Source organism: Papilio machaon, chromosome 21 (assembly GCF_912999745.1).
Source record: "Papilio machaon chromosome 21, ilPapMach1.1, whole genome shotgun sequence".
Classification (NCBI taxonomy): domain Eukaryota; kingdom Metazoa; phylum Arthropoda; class Insecta; order Lepidoptera; family Papilionidae; genus Papilio; species Papilio machaon.
In genome coordinates this window covers 2,978,601-2,999,654 of record NC_060006.1, presented here as the reverse complement: position 1 = coordinate 2,999,654, position 21,054 = coordinate 2,978,601, and the positions used below count along the sequence as shown (strand labels likewise).

Sequence of the window (21,054 nt, the reverse complement as noted above, 5' to 3'; positions counted from 1 at the left end):
AAAAAACTGGATTTTTACATTAATGATTATTTAATATAATAAATAAGTTTAAAATATAGATTAAAGATGTTGTTCATCCCCATTGATGTCCCCAACAGTGACATCTAGTGTAAACAAAAAAAAACTGTTTCTGGTTTTAGTTAACGATTTTATTTAAAATAGATGGCGTTTTCACAACTGTAGTTTGTGCTACAAATGACATTGTAAGTTGTGAAATACGTAGATTTAGTTAGATGGCGTTTCGTGCTTCCAATGAAGAAGCCAAGAAGGTATAAAATAGTCCTCGATTAATTCCATAGAAATTATTAATTAAATTAATTTTTTTAACAAATAACGATTTATGAATACATCATCTGTAGTTTGTAGTCAAATTTCAGACGGTGGACCTAGGCTTCAAGTAGCTATAATGCTATAAAATTTGCATTTAAAGATTTATGTTCTAAGAAGATTTTTCGTGGGCCATTTCTTACTGGTAAAAGCAAATAGTTTGACGATGCCCGCCAACAATTACAAAACTTTTATTTTGCTATGTTACTGTAAAGATCCGAACTACGTAGAATCTTAGTATTTACCGATGAAACCTAAAATATACTTACTATATGAAGTTCTGGTGAAAGTCCGCAGTTATATTTGTATTTTGATATTCATTCAATTAAATCATAGGATTAGTCAAATACACAGATAAGTCGATAAACAGCCATTTTTTAAGAAGATAATTAGATTTTTAATAACGTGACTTAAATCATTATCATTCCTTAAAAAAAATCATTTTCATTCCTTAAAAAAAAGATATGTAAATTTTGGTGAATGTGAAATGGGTCAAAATTTTCCGGAGTTCGTGCTATTACATTTACATATAAAATAATCACATTTGCCAAGGTGAGATTCTTAAAGTATGCATTTATATGTACTAGATAAAAATAGGTTATTGTATTTACTTTAGGCCTCAAATGCATTCGACGTTTTTTGTGATTTCTTGATGTTCTTTCTTTGTGACGTGATTTCCTGTTTTCGTCGACGAAAAACAGGTGCGTCAACATCACAATAGTCATTTTTATATGTAAACAAGATCATATTTTTTTTAATTTAAGGTACCAGAACAGATACCGTCCAGACTGTACCGTACCGACTTGCGTGAGCCACGATTCACTTGCAGAAGACGGCGCAAAACGGACGACGTTGGCCATCGCTTGTGCCGAAGGCCAACCATACTTTGTGTCGCTGCGACAATGGGGTAAGTTTAAAGACATTATGTAGATATTATTAACTTTATTTTAAACCCTTTCCGTAGGAACAGTGATGACTTCATTTTGGTAGCGACATGTAGCCAAAGAAACTTGTACTAATGATCAAACATCCATTTGATCAGTCTAGCTTCAACATTTAAAAATTGTTGTTAAGTTAGGAAAGAATTCAGGTTCAAAACACAAATTAAAAAACATGTATTAATACAAAACTATTTATTTAAATATGAAATGAAAAACTTATACAACAAATGTGTAAGATTTTAACCACCCAGCGCCGTCATAACCTAACTTTGGCAAACCAAGCTCTACAACATACATATTCAGACCAAAGTCACAAGCAGACCTTAACCGTCGACTTAGGGCTATTTACGTAAATAGTTGTGCTAAATATATTGTAATATAAAATAATGTAGGAATTTTTAATTTTGAAGGGCGAGCGGCCGCCCGCAGTCTTGTAAGCTCGCGTTTACTGCGCCTTGTACACTCTGGTGCATGTTACATCCTTCACTGTCATCACCTGGAATCAAATTAAAATATATTAATACTTCATCAAAATATATTATTAAACCTGTAACTTTAATTTATGGAAGTGAGAGTTTAGTGGCCGTCTTAGGATACAATCTTTAAATAAATCTACAGGTAAAGACTTGATTTTGAACTTTCTTCAATGGGATTGCGAGGAAATTAATATTTAACTATTTCGAGGGAAAACGTGTAGCTTTCCTTATTTGATTCGGTATTTAGAACCTAAACAAATTATCGAGATATCCACATTTAATCATGTAACCCTTGTTGGTAGAATTTAAGAGCGTGTAATCGAGAACTACTAAGCACACACTTGTATAAAGACGTATCTGTTATTTCTGTCATTTCAAAGAGAATAAGAGAAATAACAATATCTATATATATAAAAGAAAGTCGTGTTAGTTACACTATTTATAACTCAAGAACGGCTGAATAGATTTGACTGAAAATTGGTGGGCAGGTAGCTTAGAACCAGGAAACGGACATAGAATAGTTTTTACCCCGTTTTCTATTTTTTTATTCTGCGCTGACGGAGTCGCGGGTAAAAGCTAGTTTCTAATAAAAGTGTTTCGACATTGAAAAACCTGTAGTAAATCGTGGTTAGATTATCTTAATAGATATGTATACTTACAGCTTTCATCTCTTCGGGTCCGAATTCCCTGACGAAGTTGATCTCTAAACCGTCGGGGCACTTCTGCACCTGCTTCAAGGTGTTGCCCTCGAAGGTGTACACCGACTTCACCTGAGATCATAATATATAAACAACTATTTTATTAAATCACAAACAAATACAAATTATAGGTAATTAAATATGATCTGAATAATTGGTTTACAAATTAAAATTTATTACAATATCGTGACGGAAATCGCAAATTGCAATAATCCATAGAGATATTATAACTTCATTTTTAAACAATTTAATTTCTAATGAGTGACAAAAAAGACCCTTTGTCATCAACAAATCGGAATCTTTAATTTGTGATTTGAAGTCGAAAACTATTTTTCTCTTTTAAAAAAAGACTTGTAAGTTTACCTTAACACCATCGGCACGTTCCTCATCGACCTCTTCACCAGGCTTGAACTTAACCTCGGTGGTCTTGAAAGTGGAGGAGGTAACGAGCGAGTAGGAGTCACCGTCCTGACGGATCTCCACCGTGGGGGTAACCGCGTTCGCCGCCTTACGGGTGATGAGGCCAACACCTATAACAAGGAAGTTGATATTTAGTTTCACGCCTATGTTATACACGTTTACATGCGTATAAGTGTCCCCGAAAACACACCTAAAAATTAAAATAGGATATGAAAAGTGGTCATAATCGTACATATTAATGTAATTTCTATTACGAATTCACTCTATTTGTTACGAAAGTGAATGTACACTTAAATATTTATCTAATCTCAAATTAGTTATAATTACAATTCATATTAAAACAACCGTAATGTTTTCATAACATATTTCCATATTTTCATTAAAAACAGTTAGTGCCTGTGAAATGGATGAATCATATTCTGGTCTTATGAATTTTCCATAAGTGGAGAAAAAATAATGTAAAGTTGCTAGTTCAAAGGCTGGATATGTTTTATTTTTATTAAAATTTATGGACGGACTAAATATAAAGAACAGTTTTAATCAACAATAAGTAAGTGATGTCTAACACCACCGCAACTGTACCACAAGCGTTAATATTTAGTTACGATATTGACCCAATTTGGTTCACCAAGTTATCGGACTACGTAGTTTGATACAGTAAAACGATACGACTGCACTTTCCATTCTATTTTGTCTAAGGACCTTAATTTTTCTTGATAAACTTTAAAAATGATAGGTAAATCAATTCATTTAAATTATGAGACATATTTTCAGCTTCGATTCTGTATAAGAATTACGAACGTAAGAAATTTGCAAATTTTGCTGATACACAAATAAGTTAGTCACTTATTAAACGGTTTTTTTAACTTGCCCCGTTTGTTTATTTTTTACTTCCCATAATAAGAAATAATAAATAATGGCGGAGGAAATTTATTTCTGCCGTATCAAAACAAATTATTTTAAATTTTTTCAAGTTCGACCTTCACACGTCTGCTATATTTATTGCCTTCTAGTAACTACTATTGAGGATATTATTTGAATTGACGTAACGCAACTTCATTAGTACACGTGTTGGTACAGAGTTTGCTCATTTACATTGAATTTTATCAATATGCTAAGTTTCGAATAATTGGTAACACGACCTATAGTTAGATAGACAAGCATATTTTTTACTTTATGGCTCTTCCTTTTTGGGACAGAAAAACTTTTTTTTTTAAGATCTAAGCAATAGCACCGAGAAAATTTGCAAGCGAGTTAGTAAGAACGAATGGAATATTAAATAAAGAGGTGCATGCAGTCGAAGTTTTAGAATCATTCAATTATTTTACTTTTTTTTAATCACAATTGCATTGTTATGATTGAATCTATTATATTCACATGTAATCGCTAGGATCTGATGTACTAGTTTGTTGAAGTAACTCTGATGGAAAAACTAGACTTATCGACGTTCATTCATATTTAATTCGAATCACTTATTTGTTTTTCTTCGTAATACAAGTTGTTACATCGAAGATGTCTGGCAGGTTTTTATTTCAAAAACGACTATAACGGACCGAAGAAAAATCAAAGAGTTGTATGAACTATATGAGTTGTATGCTCCAACAGTATTAAAAACATACAGACGAATTTATAACCTCCTTTTAGACGTACTTATTTTAAAAAATAAGACATATAAGTCCGCCAATTTTAACAAGAAGTTCATCACACAAAAAAATACCTGTCGTTTGTCATATCTGTTCAACTTCGTCTAATATTTGAAGTTAACTAATTTAAGTGTACAAAAAAAAACCAAATGAACCAACTCATATAATTATCCGGCCAGTTGGAAAGCGGAAGTAAATATTGATAATAATTCCAAACGAAGGCGTATTGTCGTAGGCTGCGTATTAATCGGGAAATACGCTAGGGAATCGCGAATTCCTTAGCATATACCTAGCTCAATGCGTAGGATACCTAATAAGGAATCTAACAGGCCACTTCCTCTGGGATCGTCCGGTGTCAGACCACCCACATCAATAACCTCTGTTAATTTCACATTCTAAGACTGCACCTTCCTTGTTTATTGCTGCATTGTATGTTACAAGAATTCCTTTAAGAAAAAATAATAGTGATTCAGATATATAGTTAAACTGGAGTATTTTCTCGACTTACAATTTCAAAAAGGCATAAAAATGTAATATCGACTAGGATATGCAATGCCCATATGATTGCACTGATTTTTTTCCAGTTTTTTATTTTTAACTAAGCAATTATTTTTACAAACTAAGTAAGTTAGATATAGTTCAAAACTATGACTTGTTTTTTCTTCATTATAAAACTTAAATAGTAAACAAATGTAGTTTGGTTTTCGCTCAACCCTATTAAGTCCACTACCGCATTCCCGCTTCAGCTCAACGTTCAGCCATCAAGATATAACTGTCTCACCTACATAGTTTACTCTGTAGGCGACGGATCAAGTTCATTTTCTATTGCACTCCTATAATACTGTGGAAAATACCGATTTAAACTTAAAATAATATCAACCCATTTTCAATTCATTTGTCATCTACGGTATTTGCCCACCGTTCACAATGCTCGCACCAAACAACATAGGTTTCGTGTGCGTTCATTATGTCTAATCATTTTGACAGAGATGCTGAATCGATAAAAGATACAGGCCGCTGATTGGTCGGTTAGTCAGCGCATAGCGTTTTGATTGGTTGGTATCTCCGGAACGCGCTATAACGTCAAGGACAACGACCTCTTAAATTGGCGTAATTTTTCAATTTAGAAGCCATCGGTATTGAAGTTTTGTTAGGCAATAAATCTATGTGATGGCAATTTGATTCTATTGTCCCTTTATGAGATGTTTATATAAAATATGTAACGCATATATATGTCATTACAAGAAATCGCCGCTAGGCTGATATTAAAGTAATATTAATATAATTATCTATTAGTTTCTTCATAAAATATCTTTGATATGAGCATAGTTCAGAAACTAAAAAACATCTTTATTTCTAAGACATGTAATACACTAATATTTGCACGATGACTAGTTTCCTCAGTAGAAACAACAAAAAACCTTTTGTTGGCTATAGTTTTGGGAACATTGTCTGAATCAAGGTCAAAACTGTTTCAAAAAAACGCTTTTGTTAACTTAGTGTGACAAAAACTTTATTCGACATACATTTACATACCTACACGGTGTTATATGTATGCTTTATGCTATTTCACGAGTGTAAAATTGTGTTCAAATAATGACAACCGATACTTTTTTACTCGTTAACTTTGCCACTTTATTTGCAGTGAATGAGCGTTAACCGATAACAAAGTACAGCGAACTGCACTAGTCGATGATCGGTTCAACGTCCAAACGTCCGATGTCAACAAGTCACGGTTCTGCCAAGACCTATTTAGCATTTTAGATTTATATTTGCACTTTGAAACCGACTATTTATAAATTAATATATTAATAGCGATGTTAACATCAGTAGTAAATTGGACTAACGTATAACAAAAAAACATAATTTGCAATCCAAACATAAGTTAATTAAAAAAAATATATTTTATAAAAAGAGAAATAAATATATCAATGGCTATAGCAATTTTGTATTTCAGTAGGAAAGAAGATATATCACATTTTTTTTATTTTTATAATATTAACCTTCAAAATTATCTTATCAATACACTGCTGATCCTTTAATAAGGATTATGTTGACAGCACATAATCCTTTGCAATATGCACTTACGAGTACATCCTTATCAAATTACAATGGCTGTCCCTCTGTCCCTTTTATATAATCTCTACTGATAAACTATCAGAAAGCTGAAAAGTAAAACGTTGGTTTACAAAAAAATCAAATAATATATTTACAGTCAAAGCAGAAACAGGACATTTAGGTTTTTTGTAAAAAAAAAGGTTCCTGTATAAATAAATGGACTAGGTCAAAGATAAAACCGTTTGACTAGTCCATTTGCGTTCCATACAAATAGATTGGTCTCTGTCATCTTGTTCTTTAAGCTTACATTTTACTTTTTTTAGATTTGCGTTACAAAAATATTGTTAAACGAACGCAAAAACAATGAAAATTATAAATGTAAAAAAAATCTCAATCTCAAAAAATCCGATCTGTCTATTATAAAAAACCATGCATTCTCTTTTCTCATAGTTTTGTTGTTGAATGAATGAATGATAGGCGACAACCGGACACGATCAGTTCCCCGTTCAAAGCCCGGCGGCTCTCAACAAACCGTCTCGACAACTTATTGGATGAATTGGAGCTGATTGTTCACCATTTGCCGACAATTGGTCGACTGGCGACTGACCAATAGGAGGTAATCGTTCATCTGCTCGGGATATTCACATGCTTAATTAATTCAAAGGATCGTACGATATGTGTCACTTTTCAACCACTTCCTCTTACTATCGTCTTCCCGAGACGGATATTCAGTTGAAGTACTGTTATTTATTAATATTCTATGTCATACAATACATGTTACTGAATAGATTAAAGAATAATTGAACGCACGGTTAAATCTAAGAACTTTTCAAATCTTGGTTCTCAAGCCATTTCTAATTGGAGTACAAAGTACTTAATTCAGTATGTCGTGGTCAACCTGTCAATTTTTATATTCTTATAGGTTTTGCCCGCGACTTCGTCTGCGCGAAATTAAAAAAGAAATTTAGTAAATAACCTATGTGTTCTTTCAGACTATGTTCTATATATGTGTCAAATTGCGCTAAGGTTAGATTAGAAATAATATTATATGGTTAAGTTTTCTTGAATATGGATTCTTAAATTTTCTAATTTTCCGTGCAATTTTTTAATTTTTTCTGTCATAAGAACCTTCTCCTGACAATAACACACAACAAAAAAAGTGAAATCGGTGAAATGGCGTGACCAAGGGATATAGAGATTCATTTTTATATATTATTGATTATATTGTTAGTAAAAAAAATTACCGTAAGGTTATTTATATGAAGTAATTTACAAAAATGTTATCACTCTAATAAATATTAAGTGCCTAATAAATACGATCGACGCAATCTTTATTGGAGGTATTACTAGAAAATGATAAGATAGTAAAAACGAAAAAATATATAGAATCGATAAATTTGATAGCGATAAAGTGCATTATTATTGCTTGAATTAAGTATAACAATCATAGAATTAGTTTCTATGTTACTTATAAAACTATAGGTGAAATCTATATATATAAAAGAAAGTTGTGTTAGTTACACTATTTATAACTCAAGAACGGCTGAATCGATTTGACTGAAAATTGGTGGGCAGGTAGCTTAGAACCAGAAAATGGACATAGGAAAATTTTTACCCCGTTTTCTATTTTTTATTCCGCGCGGACGGAGTCGCGGGTAAAAGCTAGTTATTTATAAATTAACCCGTTAGGGTTACGTGAAGCTGATCCTATAATACATATTGTTATCTCTTTCACTCTCATTACTTTGAAACAGTAAAAGATACACATGACACTCATGTTCATGAAATTAGTTAAGTAAATGCTATAAATTCTTTTCATTATTATCGTTACACATTCAAAGAAAAGTATTAGAGTAGGTAATTTATTAGAGATAAGAAAAAGTTCCATTGCGTAAGATATAATAATGAGGCATTGGCAAGTCGCAGCCGTTCGTAATATAAGTTCAAAGACCAAGGTCCTAGCTAGCTGCTGCATGAAATCTTATTGAATATTCATCTAAACGACCTTTGTTTTTGTCACTCTTTTTACGTGGCTGTAGGAAGAAAATCTTATTTCAGTTTTGGATTGTGAAAATTAAATTCTGGTTAAAATTACTTATGCCAATATGTTCGCGCGGAATTAAAATATAAAAATTAATTAGCCTATGTGTTCTTCCAGACTATGTTCTACATCTAAGCCAATTTTCATCAAGATCTATTGATTCATTCTGGAGATACGTGGAGAAACATTCGCATTTATAAGATTACTCATCATCTCCCTGCCCTCATTCCATTTTCCAGGCACAAGGTTTTATAAACATAGTGGGCCTAATTTTTGGCTTAATTTTTTACGGTCGGCCGTCAACCAAAATGTAACATTAGTAGAAAAGTTTTAAGTATAATTTTAGAAAGATAAGATAGTATGATAATAAGATTAGCCGCACCTGCCGAAAGTTAAATTTACCGAACTTTATCTAACTAATTTAATAATGACTTAGCATTTTTATTATAATGAGAAATGCTTCGCATAGCATGAGAATACTATTCTTTTATATTTGTTGCAAAACACTAAAACGCTATCGTAATTTTAGGTATTATTGCAAGTAATCCGTTAAAGTATCATTGTATTGAGGGAATATTATCAATTTTTTTTTTATCACACACATAAAATCGATATCGTCTTAATTAGTCAAGATTTAGAATTAATGTCAATAAATCGTGTATTAATATAATCAAGTGATATTTTTGATGTTGCGATTATTTTTATTGTAAAATAATCGCCCCTTGCATAGTAACATACAACTTGAAACTTATTAATAATGCTCCATTTTAAAGTTTTTTGATTTTTAATAAATTAAAAATTTTGACGGTATCATCACTTAAGATCGATAAATGACGACTAGCAAATATTTAGTTGATTGTCTAATCTTTGGAACTAATAATCAGATTTAAATAATTCTTGCTGTCATCAACAACCCCGCAATTATAATATTGATAAAAAAAGTTATAGGTTAACGTCATGAGACGGCCCTTGGCTAGAGTACATAGCTAGTAATTCTAATAATATAGGGCAAGTATGTGCCACGAATCTGTTAATCAAAATGATGACTTTTTTTTAAATCACAAAATTATTGTGTTTAGTGACTTAAGTTAAGTTGTATTCCGTACCCCAGACGAACTTTTTATGCTACAAAATTTACCGTTTAACCGTTTCAACGCTTCGTTGCACAATAACAAAAAGCCTCATGTGTCGTATAAGAAGAGATTCTAACGGATTTTAGTCGTGCACTGCACATTTTTTTTAATTTCGTTTTTGCTATTAAAAAGAAGGTAGATATATAATAGATCGTTTTAAAGGTTAGATACTTTAAAAATAAAATCAAAACAGTTCTGAAGAGAATTCCATTCCTATTACTTCGTCTTCAAAAAAAACTACAGACGAATTGGGAATCCGCTTTTTGAAGACGGTTTCTTGGTATAGAGTTTTTTAGTTTTTTACACTATTGTGTTTAACTCTTGAATAAGTATAAAAAATATCGATACGCAGAATTTCTTACCTCAAAATATTTAATATATTATAGGTAGTTTATGACTAATTGATATATCAACTTTGATATAAATTAAAAGAATAAAAATGATTCATTTGATCTTATCATGGTAAAAAACAACAAGACCTTTTAGAAAACTGAGTTAGTCACCGCACATAGTGGTTACCTTGTTCAAATAAAACAGTGTATTCTGTACGCTACGAAGATAAACGATATCTTTTAAATAATTTAATCGATACTTAACCTTCTTTTTTTGCACAAATGTGAGACATTAAAATACTTGCAAATTATAAGAAATATACACAACACTACAGAAAACTGACTGAAGTAAAAAAAAAGACTGAACAGCTATTCACATAGATTCCCAAGGCCAAAAATCTTATAAAAAATAATTAAATATGAGTATTTTCTTCTCGATCTAGGCAAAACGCGGGGCAACAGCCATTTAATGTAAAAAAAAATTACGTCATATTTTGCTACTTCGCTTGTTAAGTTTGTTATTAGACGCCCTAAGCATAGTTATTTAAACAGATCGACATATAAGTTTACTTTCATATGACCGAGCGATAAACCGAGCTGGTGAAATGCAGACATGGCGCGTTCCTGCGGCAATTGATTGATAACTGATAAATGTGTCGTGATATGTAGGTAGATTGCATTCCTACACTCAACTTGCTGTGCAGTAAGCATGTATTTTTTTCAACATCTACCCTTGCTATATATGAACAGTCACAACTACATGGTAACTGGGTAGTATCAACTTTTATATGACATTGGAAATGTTTCGCGGTTTTGTTTTTTATAATTTTAGTATCTAGTCAATAGTTCTTGGCTTCATATTTAAAAATAACAATTGATTTAAATTCAAACTATGATTTTTTTAGCTACACGGTGGGGGGTATAATCAAAATTATAAAGGTGTATTATAATGCATAGAACCTGCTTTTTGAAAGCAAACAAACGATGTGTCAGCTATATTTGTTATCAAATCGTACGAGTGCAGTTATCGCTTTTCGAAGCGCCACGATTTAGGCGGGAATTACGATATCAACGGGCAATGATAACGTGGGTGTGCAGTATTGACAAACTTATGTAGACAAAATAAATACATAAATGTTAAAAATGTTAGTCAAGCAAGGCGTGTACTGATAAATATATATTTTTTTTCGACTAAAACGATGTTTAAATTACTAAATTATGTTTGTTTTATAGAATAGTAACAAGCTATTAAAAAAATTATGTCTGTAAAAAGATAAATACTGTCGGTATAAATAATCTTCAAATTATAACAATCATGAATAAGCGATCTTATCCAAGATGCTATTGCGATTGCATAGTAACTCTCGGGCTCAAAGTCCAGAATATTTTAATTTAATTCATAGTATAAACTGGGTTGGCAGATACATATAGCATAGACAAAAATCAGAAAATATATATCTAATTAATTGACCTGAGTTACGTTACAAAAATGGTACATGAGTGGTCCTACTGCACCAGACGAAACCCGCCTACATTAAACTTGACCCCCAAATGGTAAAGGGCAAAAAACCTGTCTCAAAAATGCAACGATGACAAATATACATAGTAAGGTTACTTTTCAACGCCTGTGTTTAGAGGGTTTCGCTTTTGACACAGAAAAAAATTAAGAAAAACAGAAACAAAAACATCTATTACATCCACTAGGACTGGCGATAAAGAAAAATTTTCTCACAATCTTTGAAATTATAACTAGCTTCGTTTTGTCTGTATTTAAAATAATAGATTAATCATGGTAATTCATCGTAAGTGACTATAGGTGGTTACATAGATTTTCAATTACACGGGCGTTATAATTAAAAAAATATTCCAAACATAATTAAACTACTGTATACATTGAACTTTGATATCAATGAAGTGAATTAAAGGTTGTCCTTAGTACTAGTAGTAGTAATTTACCCAGATTAAAATTAAAAAAAGAAAATTTTATTCTTAGTACTCGTTTAAATATTGTGAAATTTCTAAAATAATAAACTCATCCCCCTGCATCGTTAAATCTCACACATACTGCTTAAATTGTTAGAATTAGAAATTAACATTTGGAATAAATAAAACAAATAAAACAGCAAATTTAAATTGTTAAATGAAATTTCCATTCTACCTAGCCATAATAAATTTCCAATAAGAAAAAGTAGCGGGATAGTTCGCGGTGCTCACAAAAAAATTAGATGGCGTGGTCGATCAACTCTACCCGGCACTTATTGATTCTTCTTAACTAAACTCGTGTTTATTAGTAAAAGTACGTCGCAAATTCACTTACCGATCGCTTTCAGGAACTCGTCGAAGTTCTCCGAAGAGGTCATCTTGTATTTCTTGCCGATGAAGTCCATTTTGTTTTATGAAAGTTGGTTTTGGTGAGTTAAAACGAAGCGTGTGCACACGTCGGCCTCTGGCACTGGAATGAAATGAATTGAATTGAACTGTGGCGTGATCGCGCGCTGCGCTGTTCTCTCTGGGTGAGACGGGTGAGGGTGAGTCGACGCTAGTTATCGGTTTCACGCATGCGCTCTTTTGAAACGGCAACGAAAACGAATGAAATCAACGTTAAATAAAACGGTTAATATATTTATTATTGGAACGAAGTTTTATGATATCAATATAGTCTATTTTATCCGACATGGTTCAGCCACACTTGAACGTTCTGACCTGAGCACATACAAACCAAGCTGCTAGAGAATGGACAATTAATTAAAAAATAAGGGTGCGTTCAAACTGAATATAAGTAGGTATATATATATATATGCTCGATGCAAATACCTACCTACGTCCTCTTAAAAAAATACATTTATGTAATCTTACTTCATTCTAATATTTTAAATGCGAATGTTTAGATGGATGGATGGATGGATGTTTGAAGGCATCTCCGAAACGGCTCAACGGATCTTGATGAAAATTGGCACAGATGTAGAACGTAATCTGGAAGAACACATAGGCTACTTATTACGTTTTTTTCATTCTGCGCGGACGGAGTCGCGGGCGACAACTGTATGATAATAATTATATCGATTACTCATTTATTCAAACGTTCAATTAAAAACTTTGGTTTCTTTCTTTTCCTTTAAAGTTTCTATAATTTCCGCCCGCCCGCATAATGCCATAATATAGAATATATCCGGTCTCATACGCTGCAATTAAGATTGCCATTTTATTTGAGAAGACAACAGATTTGTAAATTAAAATTACTTTAGAAATCACTTCTGTCAATCAAATTTAAGTGATCTCTTTTCATTTTTGTGTCATATTATTTACATATCTTATTATATAAAAGAAAGTCGTGTTAGTTACACTATTTATAACTCAAGAACGCCTGAATCGATTTGACTGAAAATTGGTGGGCAGGTAGCTTAGAACCAGGAAACGGACATAGGATAATTTTTAGCCCATTTTCTATTTTTTATTCCGCGCGGACGGAGTCGCGGGTAAATGCTAGTTAAACATGTTTCAAAAATAATTAATTGTAATAAACAATTCTTAAAATCACATTTCGCGAACAAATAAACCTCATAAATGTCCGTTCCTTGTGTGTATTATTATTTACGTGAACATTCGAGTTGTATTGAATATAATTTAAGGCCTGTTTTCTTTGCATACTTCGAAATGATTTCTAATTTATCAAATATGACTACATCTGCTGATGGCTTATAAGTAAGCAGAAAAGATTTTGTAACGTAACTAATTAGACTGACTAATATTGTAATCAAGATAAAATTGTAATCTTCATATTATAGGATAGTCGGGCCAATTAAAATAAGATGATGCTAACGACTACATCATACCAAAACATGCTCTTCAGTTTGAATTGTATTTTAAGGCGATGATATTACTGTAATATTTTAACATACCTAATACCTCATCTTATTAACTTATAATTTGACCTTAAAACACTAAAGAAAAGACCATGTTAATAAATCACAAATTTTAGTCGTCGCAATGAAAATGTACTTTAAAGTAACTCCGTATGACGCATGCGCGAAAATTTTGACATCACTACAGCTTCCAGTTGCCGTCAGTCCGCTTAGAACCATTCCCTGGAGCCCCTATCTCTGTCCTCTGACCCTCCGCTTGTGGATTATCGCAAAAAAACAAACTGTCACAACTGGATCATAAAAGGTTAGTTATTATTTTTTAATCTGTAAAGTAAATAACAAAATTCAACAGATTAGAAATGGTTATTAAAAAAATCATTTTTGAACTTTTTATTTTTTAATCCGTCAAACGGCCTTTGTTCCTTGCGTTTAACTACTGAAGTTCAAATCGAATTGGATAAAGGATACGCTATAATTACAAAATACAAAAAAATTTAACTTCATTTAATAGTAAATATTGCAATTACAATATAATTACATTTAAGCACGGAATTTCAGAAATTTTAAATTAACGGTTTTTTTATGTACGTACAAACGTTAATATCTACTGTGGGCCTAGCACGAATATTTGTGATAATCGTCATCATATCGTCATCGACAAAATTTGTAAATTTGTACTGTATCGGGCGTAAAGTACACCAAAAATCTCATATTAATTTTAACATAATTGACGATGGCAATACGAAGGCGATTTTCACAAATGTTCGTTCTAGAACCGCTGTTTATTCTTTTTTCACTAATACAGAAACTTTAAAATAATCAATGAAATGAATCAGATAAATATTAGTAGGTAATTACTTATCCTTTAGAAGCAATGTGCAATAAAGGTTACTGACTAATTATTAATTAAGCTATAGTTTAACAAATCTTAGTGTGCATTTAGTAGTAAATTTCTTTCTTTCTGAGAGTAAATTTTAAAAGTCTTTTAAATCTTTCTCTCAAATAGAGTACTTATCTTTGACCTTTTCAATTCAAAGCAGTATTAGTTGACCTAGATATAATAAAGTTGTGAAAATGGAATGGAAGTTGTACCTAATCGATTCTGGGTTAAAACTAGCACGATTTACCTGATTTAGTTTATAGATTTTAGTTCTTTTACTTGAACATTTTTTAGCTGTTTAATGAGTGGATAAGCTTTATTTATAGGATTTTAAAACAGTTTGTTAGTTTATATACATTATGCCCTAGCTATTCCTCCAAGGGATAACAATATTAGTTTTAAAAACAATGTTTTTTCGTCTCTGTCAACTGCATCATTCCCAGTTTCGGTTTTACTTCTACTAACACCCTGGGCGAGATTTCAACGACGCTCTTTTTTTTCACCATGCCTTTGAGAGCTTAATAGGGTTTTATGAGACTATGTGATTCGCAGACCTGTGGTGCCCCCTTTCTGTCTAGCGCCCTGGGCGGTCGCCCAACCGCGCCCTACCCTAACGCCGGGTCAGCTTATCTCAGTCTCTGTGGGGTAGATTCACCAGGTTTTCGTGCTCAGATCGATCTATTATATCATCCGTCTACATATTCCTTACATTTAAATAAATACTTCTCTTAAGTATATACGAAGAACTTAGTACTTACCTAAACTTTTCGTAGATAAGCATGAATTTTCCAAATCGAGGTCACGCTTCGTACTCAATGTTCTGTTGTGCTTTACTAAGTAAAGTTTATGCGGCCTTCATTTCGTAATCCGTACCTTAATCTCTGTACTGCCTAAACTTTTATTAGGTTCTTCGTTTTACTATATTGTTTTTCAACTTAAATTATATACGAGTACCTTTGTATTACATTACAATCATGTTTTAGAGGTACAATATTATATGTATATATAGTTCTCTGATATGGAAACGGAATGGGTTATCGCGGTTCTTTCAGTTGTTTGTTTTAGCGATTTAGATTCACGATTCGCCTCTTCTCTGCTCCACCTAAGGTTCAGGTCATATTAGGTTCCGTTGTGCGATAACAAATATAAACCCCCTAAAACTAGATGCGCGCTATTTGCCACTTTATTTGCGCCCTAATTTTTGGTAAAACTATTTCCCACTATTTGCAGCTATATTTACAGCTTTCTTTATTTATTCCGCTGCCGAAACGCTTTTTTTGAAGAAAATAAGAGGGAGAGCAATTTTTATATAATTGCAGTGGAAAACCACGATTATATTGTGAAGTATAAATTACAGTGAGTTGGGCAGGCGTGCCAGCGCCTGCTGTACCCTGTCGACCAAACCTGCAAACATATTCTCCGCGGTGAACAACTTCTTCGCTGATTCGCCGCTGGTGAATCAGCTCAAAGTCATCATGGTAAGTTCTTGAATTGATGGTGTACGTAAAACTGTTTCCAGAAACTATGGGATTGTCTAGAACTATCGAATTTTCGTGTAAGATGTGTAGTTTGTCAATGGTTTCATTAATTTAGACTGCGGAACCAAGGCGTAGAACAAAACATTACCCGTTATCTGTGAATCATATGCGGGGTTGCAGTTGAATTACTTTATTATGCAATCGCAATCATGGAATGGAAATTTTCAAAAATATAATCCTTAAAGCTAGGGGTGATGGCATCTGATTGCGTTGTTGTTTACAAGAGTATTTTCATTTTATTTGGAGTGATGGTAATCAGCCTGTTTATGAAAATAAGGAAGGAAGAGGATAAGAAAGACAAAAGTCAGAGAGACATGACTATAAAAAAATAACATTTTAACAGCCAATAGGCTATACTACCACTGTATAGGCTGTTTCAAATCAAAATACATTCATACGTATATTTCTGAACGTCTACTACATTAAAAAAAATCTTCGATTCAGACGAGGCAAGTAAATAGCAGCGGTGAGCCCGGACCTCCTGACGAAGCCCCACATCCTGACACAAGAAGTCCACCGGCAGTCGCTCTCAGCTCTTCAGAGAGGTACACAAACATGTATTTTATGGTGTATCTTTACCACTATGGTGTACTTTTTAATTCGAAACTTTCAATTATATCATATCCAAGTCCGATCGTATCATTGGATGAGAAAAACCCTACTGATGTATCACTGCTAAGAAGATGCTCATTACCAGTTCATTTATTTTATGTAAGAGGTACTCAGCACCTCTTTACAGTTCGCTTGAGAATTACAGTTTAGTCGAACAACTCGTGGAGTTTACCGGACCGAATGATCTTGGTTCATTCGTAATCAATTAATTATTAATGTATTTTAATTTTATTTTATTATACGATCTTCATCTTATTATTTACATTTTCAACTGTTATATATGCACGGGTCTTGTAATTGTGATTTAAAAGCACTGTAAGAATAATTAACCGGAAGAATACCGTTACAAACAGACTGACTCGAGCTTTGGTATATCAGATTACATGACTATTATATGTGATTAGCTCAACATGTAACTACATACAAAAAAGGTATCGATCGGTTTATCAGTGCAAACAACGATATATCGCCATTAGTAACATGTTTGGTGCGACCCTGAAGGACAGTTTTAGAAAAAATAAAAGCATTTCATCAACGAAGCATTACGAGTATTAATGCTTTTGTTTGCAGTATCGGGTAGTCGTGAAGCATATTTAATCAAATAAAAGTCTCGGATACATTATTGTCAAATAATAATCCAAAGTATTCAATTGAGACATTCTTGTTCCCGAGCTCAAACATTGGCCGGTCGTTTCCCGCTCCCAAAAGCCGGTCCCTTTGTACTGAACCCCCACAAAGGTTAAATGACATTGTTAGAGACCATTCTCTCCTAACCTTTTCTAAAAAGCTTAATCGAAATATAAATGCATAGGAAATGCCTTAATACTTTGAATTTGTGACAATAATAATGGTTGCTACTCGGTACACATTAAATAACTTTTTTATGAATACAAAAGCTAATGTAAGAACCGTGACGTGGCCTTTACATGTCACAATGAAGAAAACATTTTCTATACCGTCGTATTTAGTATTTTTTTATATATTTTACTATTTATGTGGATGCATTGTATTACTTTTTAACATATTTAGTAACATATATAATGATATGTTCTAGTTATAGTTCAATAAAGCCATTTATTGCAGCCAATTTTCGCAACGGTCGATCAGTCCAGTAAGATCGCAGTATCAGGTCAGTTTCTTGAAGCCAGCGGCGAACACTAACCTCGACAGAAAGGCGTCAATCGTCGACGAGACAACTGGCATTTCACGAACGCAGATGAAAGGTAAAAAGTACTCCAACGCCAACTTCAATTAAATTGCTGTATTTCTTATTGTCAACTAAAGTATGTCTGGGATCAAAGAATGTTTAATCCTTGAGTTCTACAACCTTTATTACTATAGTTTTCACTAGGTGAAAAGTATTTAATATGTTACTTGAATACTAACTAAATAACAAGTTTTCTTTTATTATTTTGTGGAAAAACGGGATTATTCGTTTCATAATTTACTGCTTTTTTCATGTTTTTGTGTCGGTTTTGTAGATATAGTGATTGCAGTACGAGGACCACGTATCCGGAATAAATAATATAAATCTATTGTATAACGATAACGCATAGCTCGATTTTCTTATAAATTGCGCTTTGTTACGCTCGTTCTAAATTGATGTGGCAGAAAATTGCAGTGTACATTTCTCGCACCGACTCCACAGTACTTTATCGTAGTTGAACGTCATAGCTAAATTTTAGAAACTTCTATAAGTACCACAACACGTAATAAGTCCTTTCTAGTCTGAATAATCTTCTCAAATGTAGCTTTGGTGGTAGATCGTGTGTTGAATTATTTTAATGTCAATTTCTTGTAGAATTCCGCGAAGCGTTCCGTCTGTTCGACAAGGATGGAGACGGAACTATAACCAAGGAGGAGCTTGGCCGCGTGATGCGCAGCCTGGGACAGTTCGCGAGGGTCGAGGAGCTGCACGACATGCTGCAGGAGGTCGACAGTGATGGTAAATTAGGATGGAAACGGATATGTGTTTCAAAAACTTTGTATAATAAACAGTAAGAATATCAGTCTTCGTATATCTTGCTAATATTATAAATGCGAATGTTTGGATGGAGGAATTGATGGATGAATGTTTCTTAAAAGATATCTCCAGAACATCTGCATGGATCTCGCTGAAATTTGGCGTCTGGAAGAACACATAGACTACAAATTAAGTTTTTCTTTAATTCCGATACAACGAAGTCGCGGGCGACAGCTAGTTTGCTTATAAAAAAAGGTGCTCGTATTTATATGACAACTCAGCTATAACGTTGGCATATTAAAGGTTGTAAAATTTATCACAGTCGGGCAAAAATTAACGATGTCTCGTTAGTAATTAAAAATAATTATGAAGCACTGTCTCTGTTAAAAATACTATTAAAAATAATTATGTGTCACTGCTCATTTGCGATAATTGTTGTATTTAAATTATTTCTGTCTGTGGAAAAGCTCATACACTAATCATTAACACTAACAATTAATACGTCAAAGAAAATGCATTGCTAAGCAGACAGTACCTACATAAATAACCGAAGCCGAGTTCACTTAGTGTCAGGCCAATAAATGTGAACTTAACACTGGTCAGCTGACTCATATGTAATAAAGACATGTAACAAAGAGTATGACAAAAGGTCATGATGGAATAAACATGAAAAATATTAAATACCTTCAATCGTAAGTCAGGCAATCACGAAAAATGCTTACCATACTATTCTAGGAATTTAGTGTAGGTAGTTTCGACCAGCGTGTTGTGTTATGAAACCCTGGTAATTGTGTTTTACCAGGGGACGGTAACGTGAGCTTCGAAGAGTTCGTGAACATCTTGTCGAAGTCGATGTGCGCGGGCGGCGGCAGCAGCAGTGCGGAGCAGGAGGAGCGCGAGCTGCGCGACGCTTTCCGCGTCTTCGACAAACACAACCGCGGTTACATCTGCGCCTCCGACCTGCGCGCCGTGCTGCAGTGCCTCGGCGAGGATCTCTCCGAGGAAGAGAGTCAGTACACCAGGACTCTGTATTTTTAGTGGATCATTATGACAACATTTTATTATTCTTAAAGATGACTGATTAGAATCTTACGTAATAATATGGCGAGGGTTGAATAATCTTTCGCGTCCTTAGGGGGAAACAAATATCTGCAAAATCAGCATTACATAATTACTGAATGTCTCCTTGCACCAGAACACACCCAGTACGAGAACACATTGGCTTGATATCCTACTTGCGAATAACAAAATATTATTTTTAATGCGATTGAATGTATTGTTTTACAGTTGAAGACATGATAAAGGAGGTGGACTCGGATGGCGATGGTCGTATTGACTTTCTGGGTAAGTTAACAACTTTTGAGTGAAAGAGCAGTGTACGGGTTTTTTATAGAATTCGCAAATCGAGGGTATTAAATTTTTTTTTTAATTTAAATACCAGAGTTCGTGAGGGCGCTCGGTGAGCCCGAGGACGCGTGCGATGACGAAGATGATGAGGACAATACAGATGGCCATGACGGACTCGTACAGAGAACTGTCACCGCGGTGTAAATTCCAAACATTTCATAACCTCTAATCGAATTCCACTAAGCTTAAACTTTTGCAAAGCGCACGACATATTTTTGTGGATTTCAATTTCAATGAAAGTTTTAACGGTTAAATAAATAGCATTGTCGTTTATCAAAATTTGTCTTTTAAAAAATTAAGCAAAATACTTTATGGGCGTGTTTTATTTACTTTTCTATTCATATTAAAAATTAAAAAAAAAAATTAAAAATTCTTTATATTAAATAATTAAATAAGAACTCTTGCATATCAGTCTAAAATTTATAATTTTCTTTTAAATATCAATTTTAGTGTTGCCATTGTGAACTTTTTCGAATTATAAAAAAAAAGCTTTATTTACTAATAGATATATTTACAGTAATAATGACCTTCTTACTGACACATTTACTGAGATTCCACTTCTTAGTGCAGTTAACCTAATACCTCTAATACTTTTCTAATAAAGCGTAAAGAGATTTTTATAAATAACTGCTTATTTCCATATACTGTAGTTTATTACAAATTGATTTATTAATATTCTATTTAACTTTAGAAGAGAGCTTTGTGCCAAATTTTAATAATTC

The 21,054-nt window shown here is 33.1% G+C and overlaps 2 protein-coding genes across 4 annotated transcripts; one reads left to right on the top strand and one right to left on the bottom strand.

Moving 5' to 3' along the window:
- The first annotated feature begins 1,099 nt into the window (after positions 1–1,099).
- On the top strand, positions 1,100–20,555 carry LOC106718800 (neo-calmodulin). Of its 3 annotated transcripts, XM_045683178.1 has the most exons (9): positions 1,100–1,234; positions 14,120–14,236; positions 16,170–16,290; positions 16,795–16,895; positions 18,046–18,185; positions 18,764–18,907; positions 19,728–19,934; positions 20,213–20,269; positions 20,367–20,555. In XM_045683178.1, exons 3-9 carry the CDS (start codon positions 16,288–16,290, stop codon positions 20,474–20,476), a joined length of 762 nt encoding a protein of 253 aa, XP_045539134.1. In that variant the 5' UTR covers positions 1,100–1,234; positions 14,120–14,236; positions 16,170–16,287; the 3' UTR covers positions 20,477–20,555. The 3 variants fall into 3 exon arrangements, with proteins under 3 accessions (XP_045539134.1, XP_045539133.1, XP_045539135.1); XM_045683177.1 differs by lacking the exon at positions 14,120–14,236; XM_045683179.1 differs by lacking the exon at positions 1,100–1,234 and having other exon boundaries at positions 14,064–14,236.
- LOC106718845 (sodium/calcium exchanger regulatory protein 1) lies at positions 1,446–12,558 on the bottom strand. Its single transcript, XM_014513041.2, has 4 exons — positions 12,387–12,558; positions 2,806–2,972; positions 2,404–2,514; positions 1,446–1,764 (listed from the first exon to the last, which is right to left on the bottom strand). Exons 1-4 carry the CDS (start codon positions 12,454–12,456, stop codon positions 1,714–1,716), a joined length of 399 nt encoding a protein of 132 aa, XP_014368527.2. The 5' UTR covers positions 12,457–12,558; the 3' UTR covers positions 1,446–1,713.
- Positions 20,556–21,054: the final 499 nt, after the last annotated feature.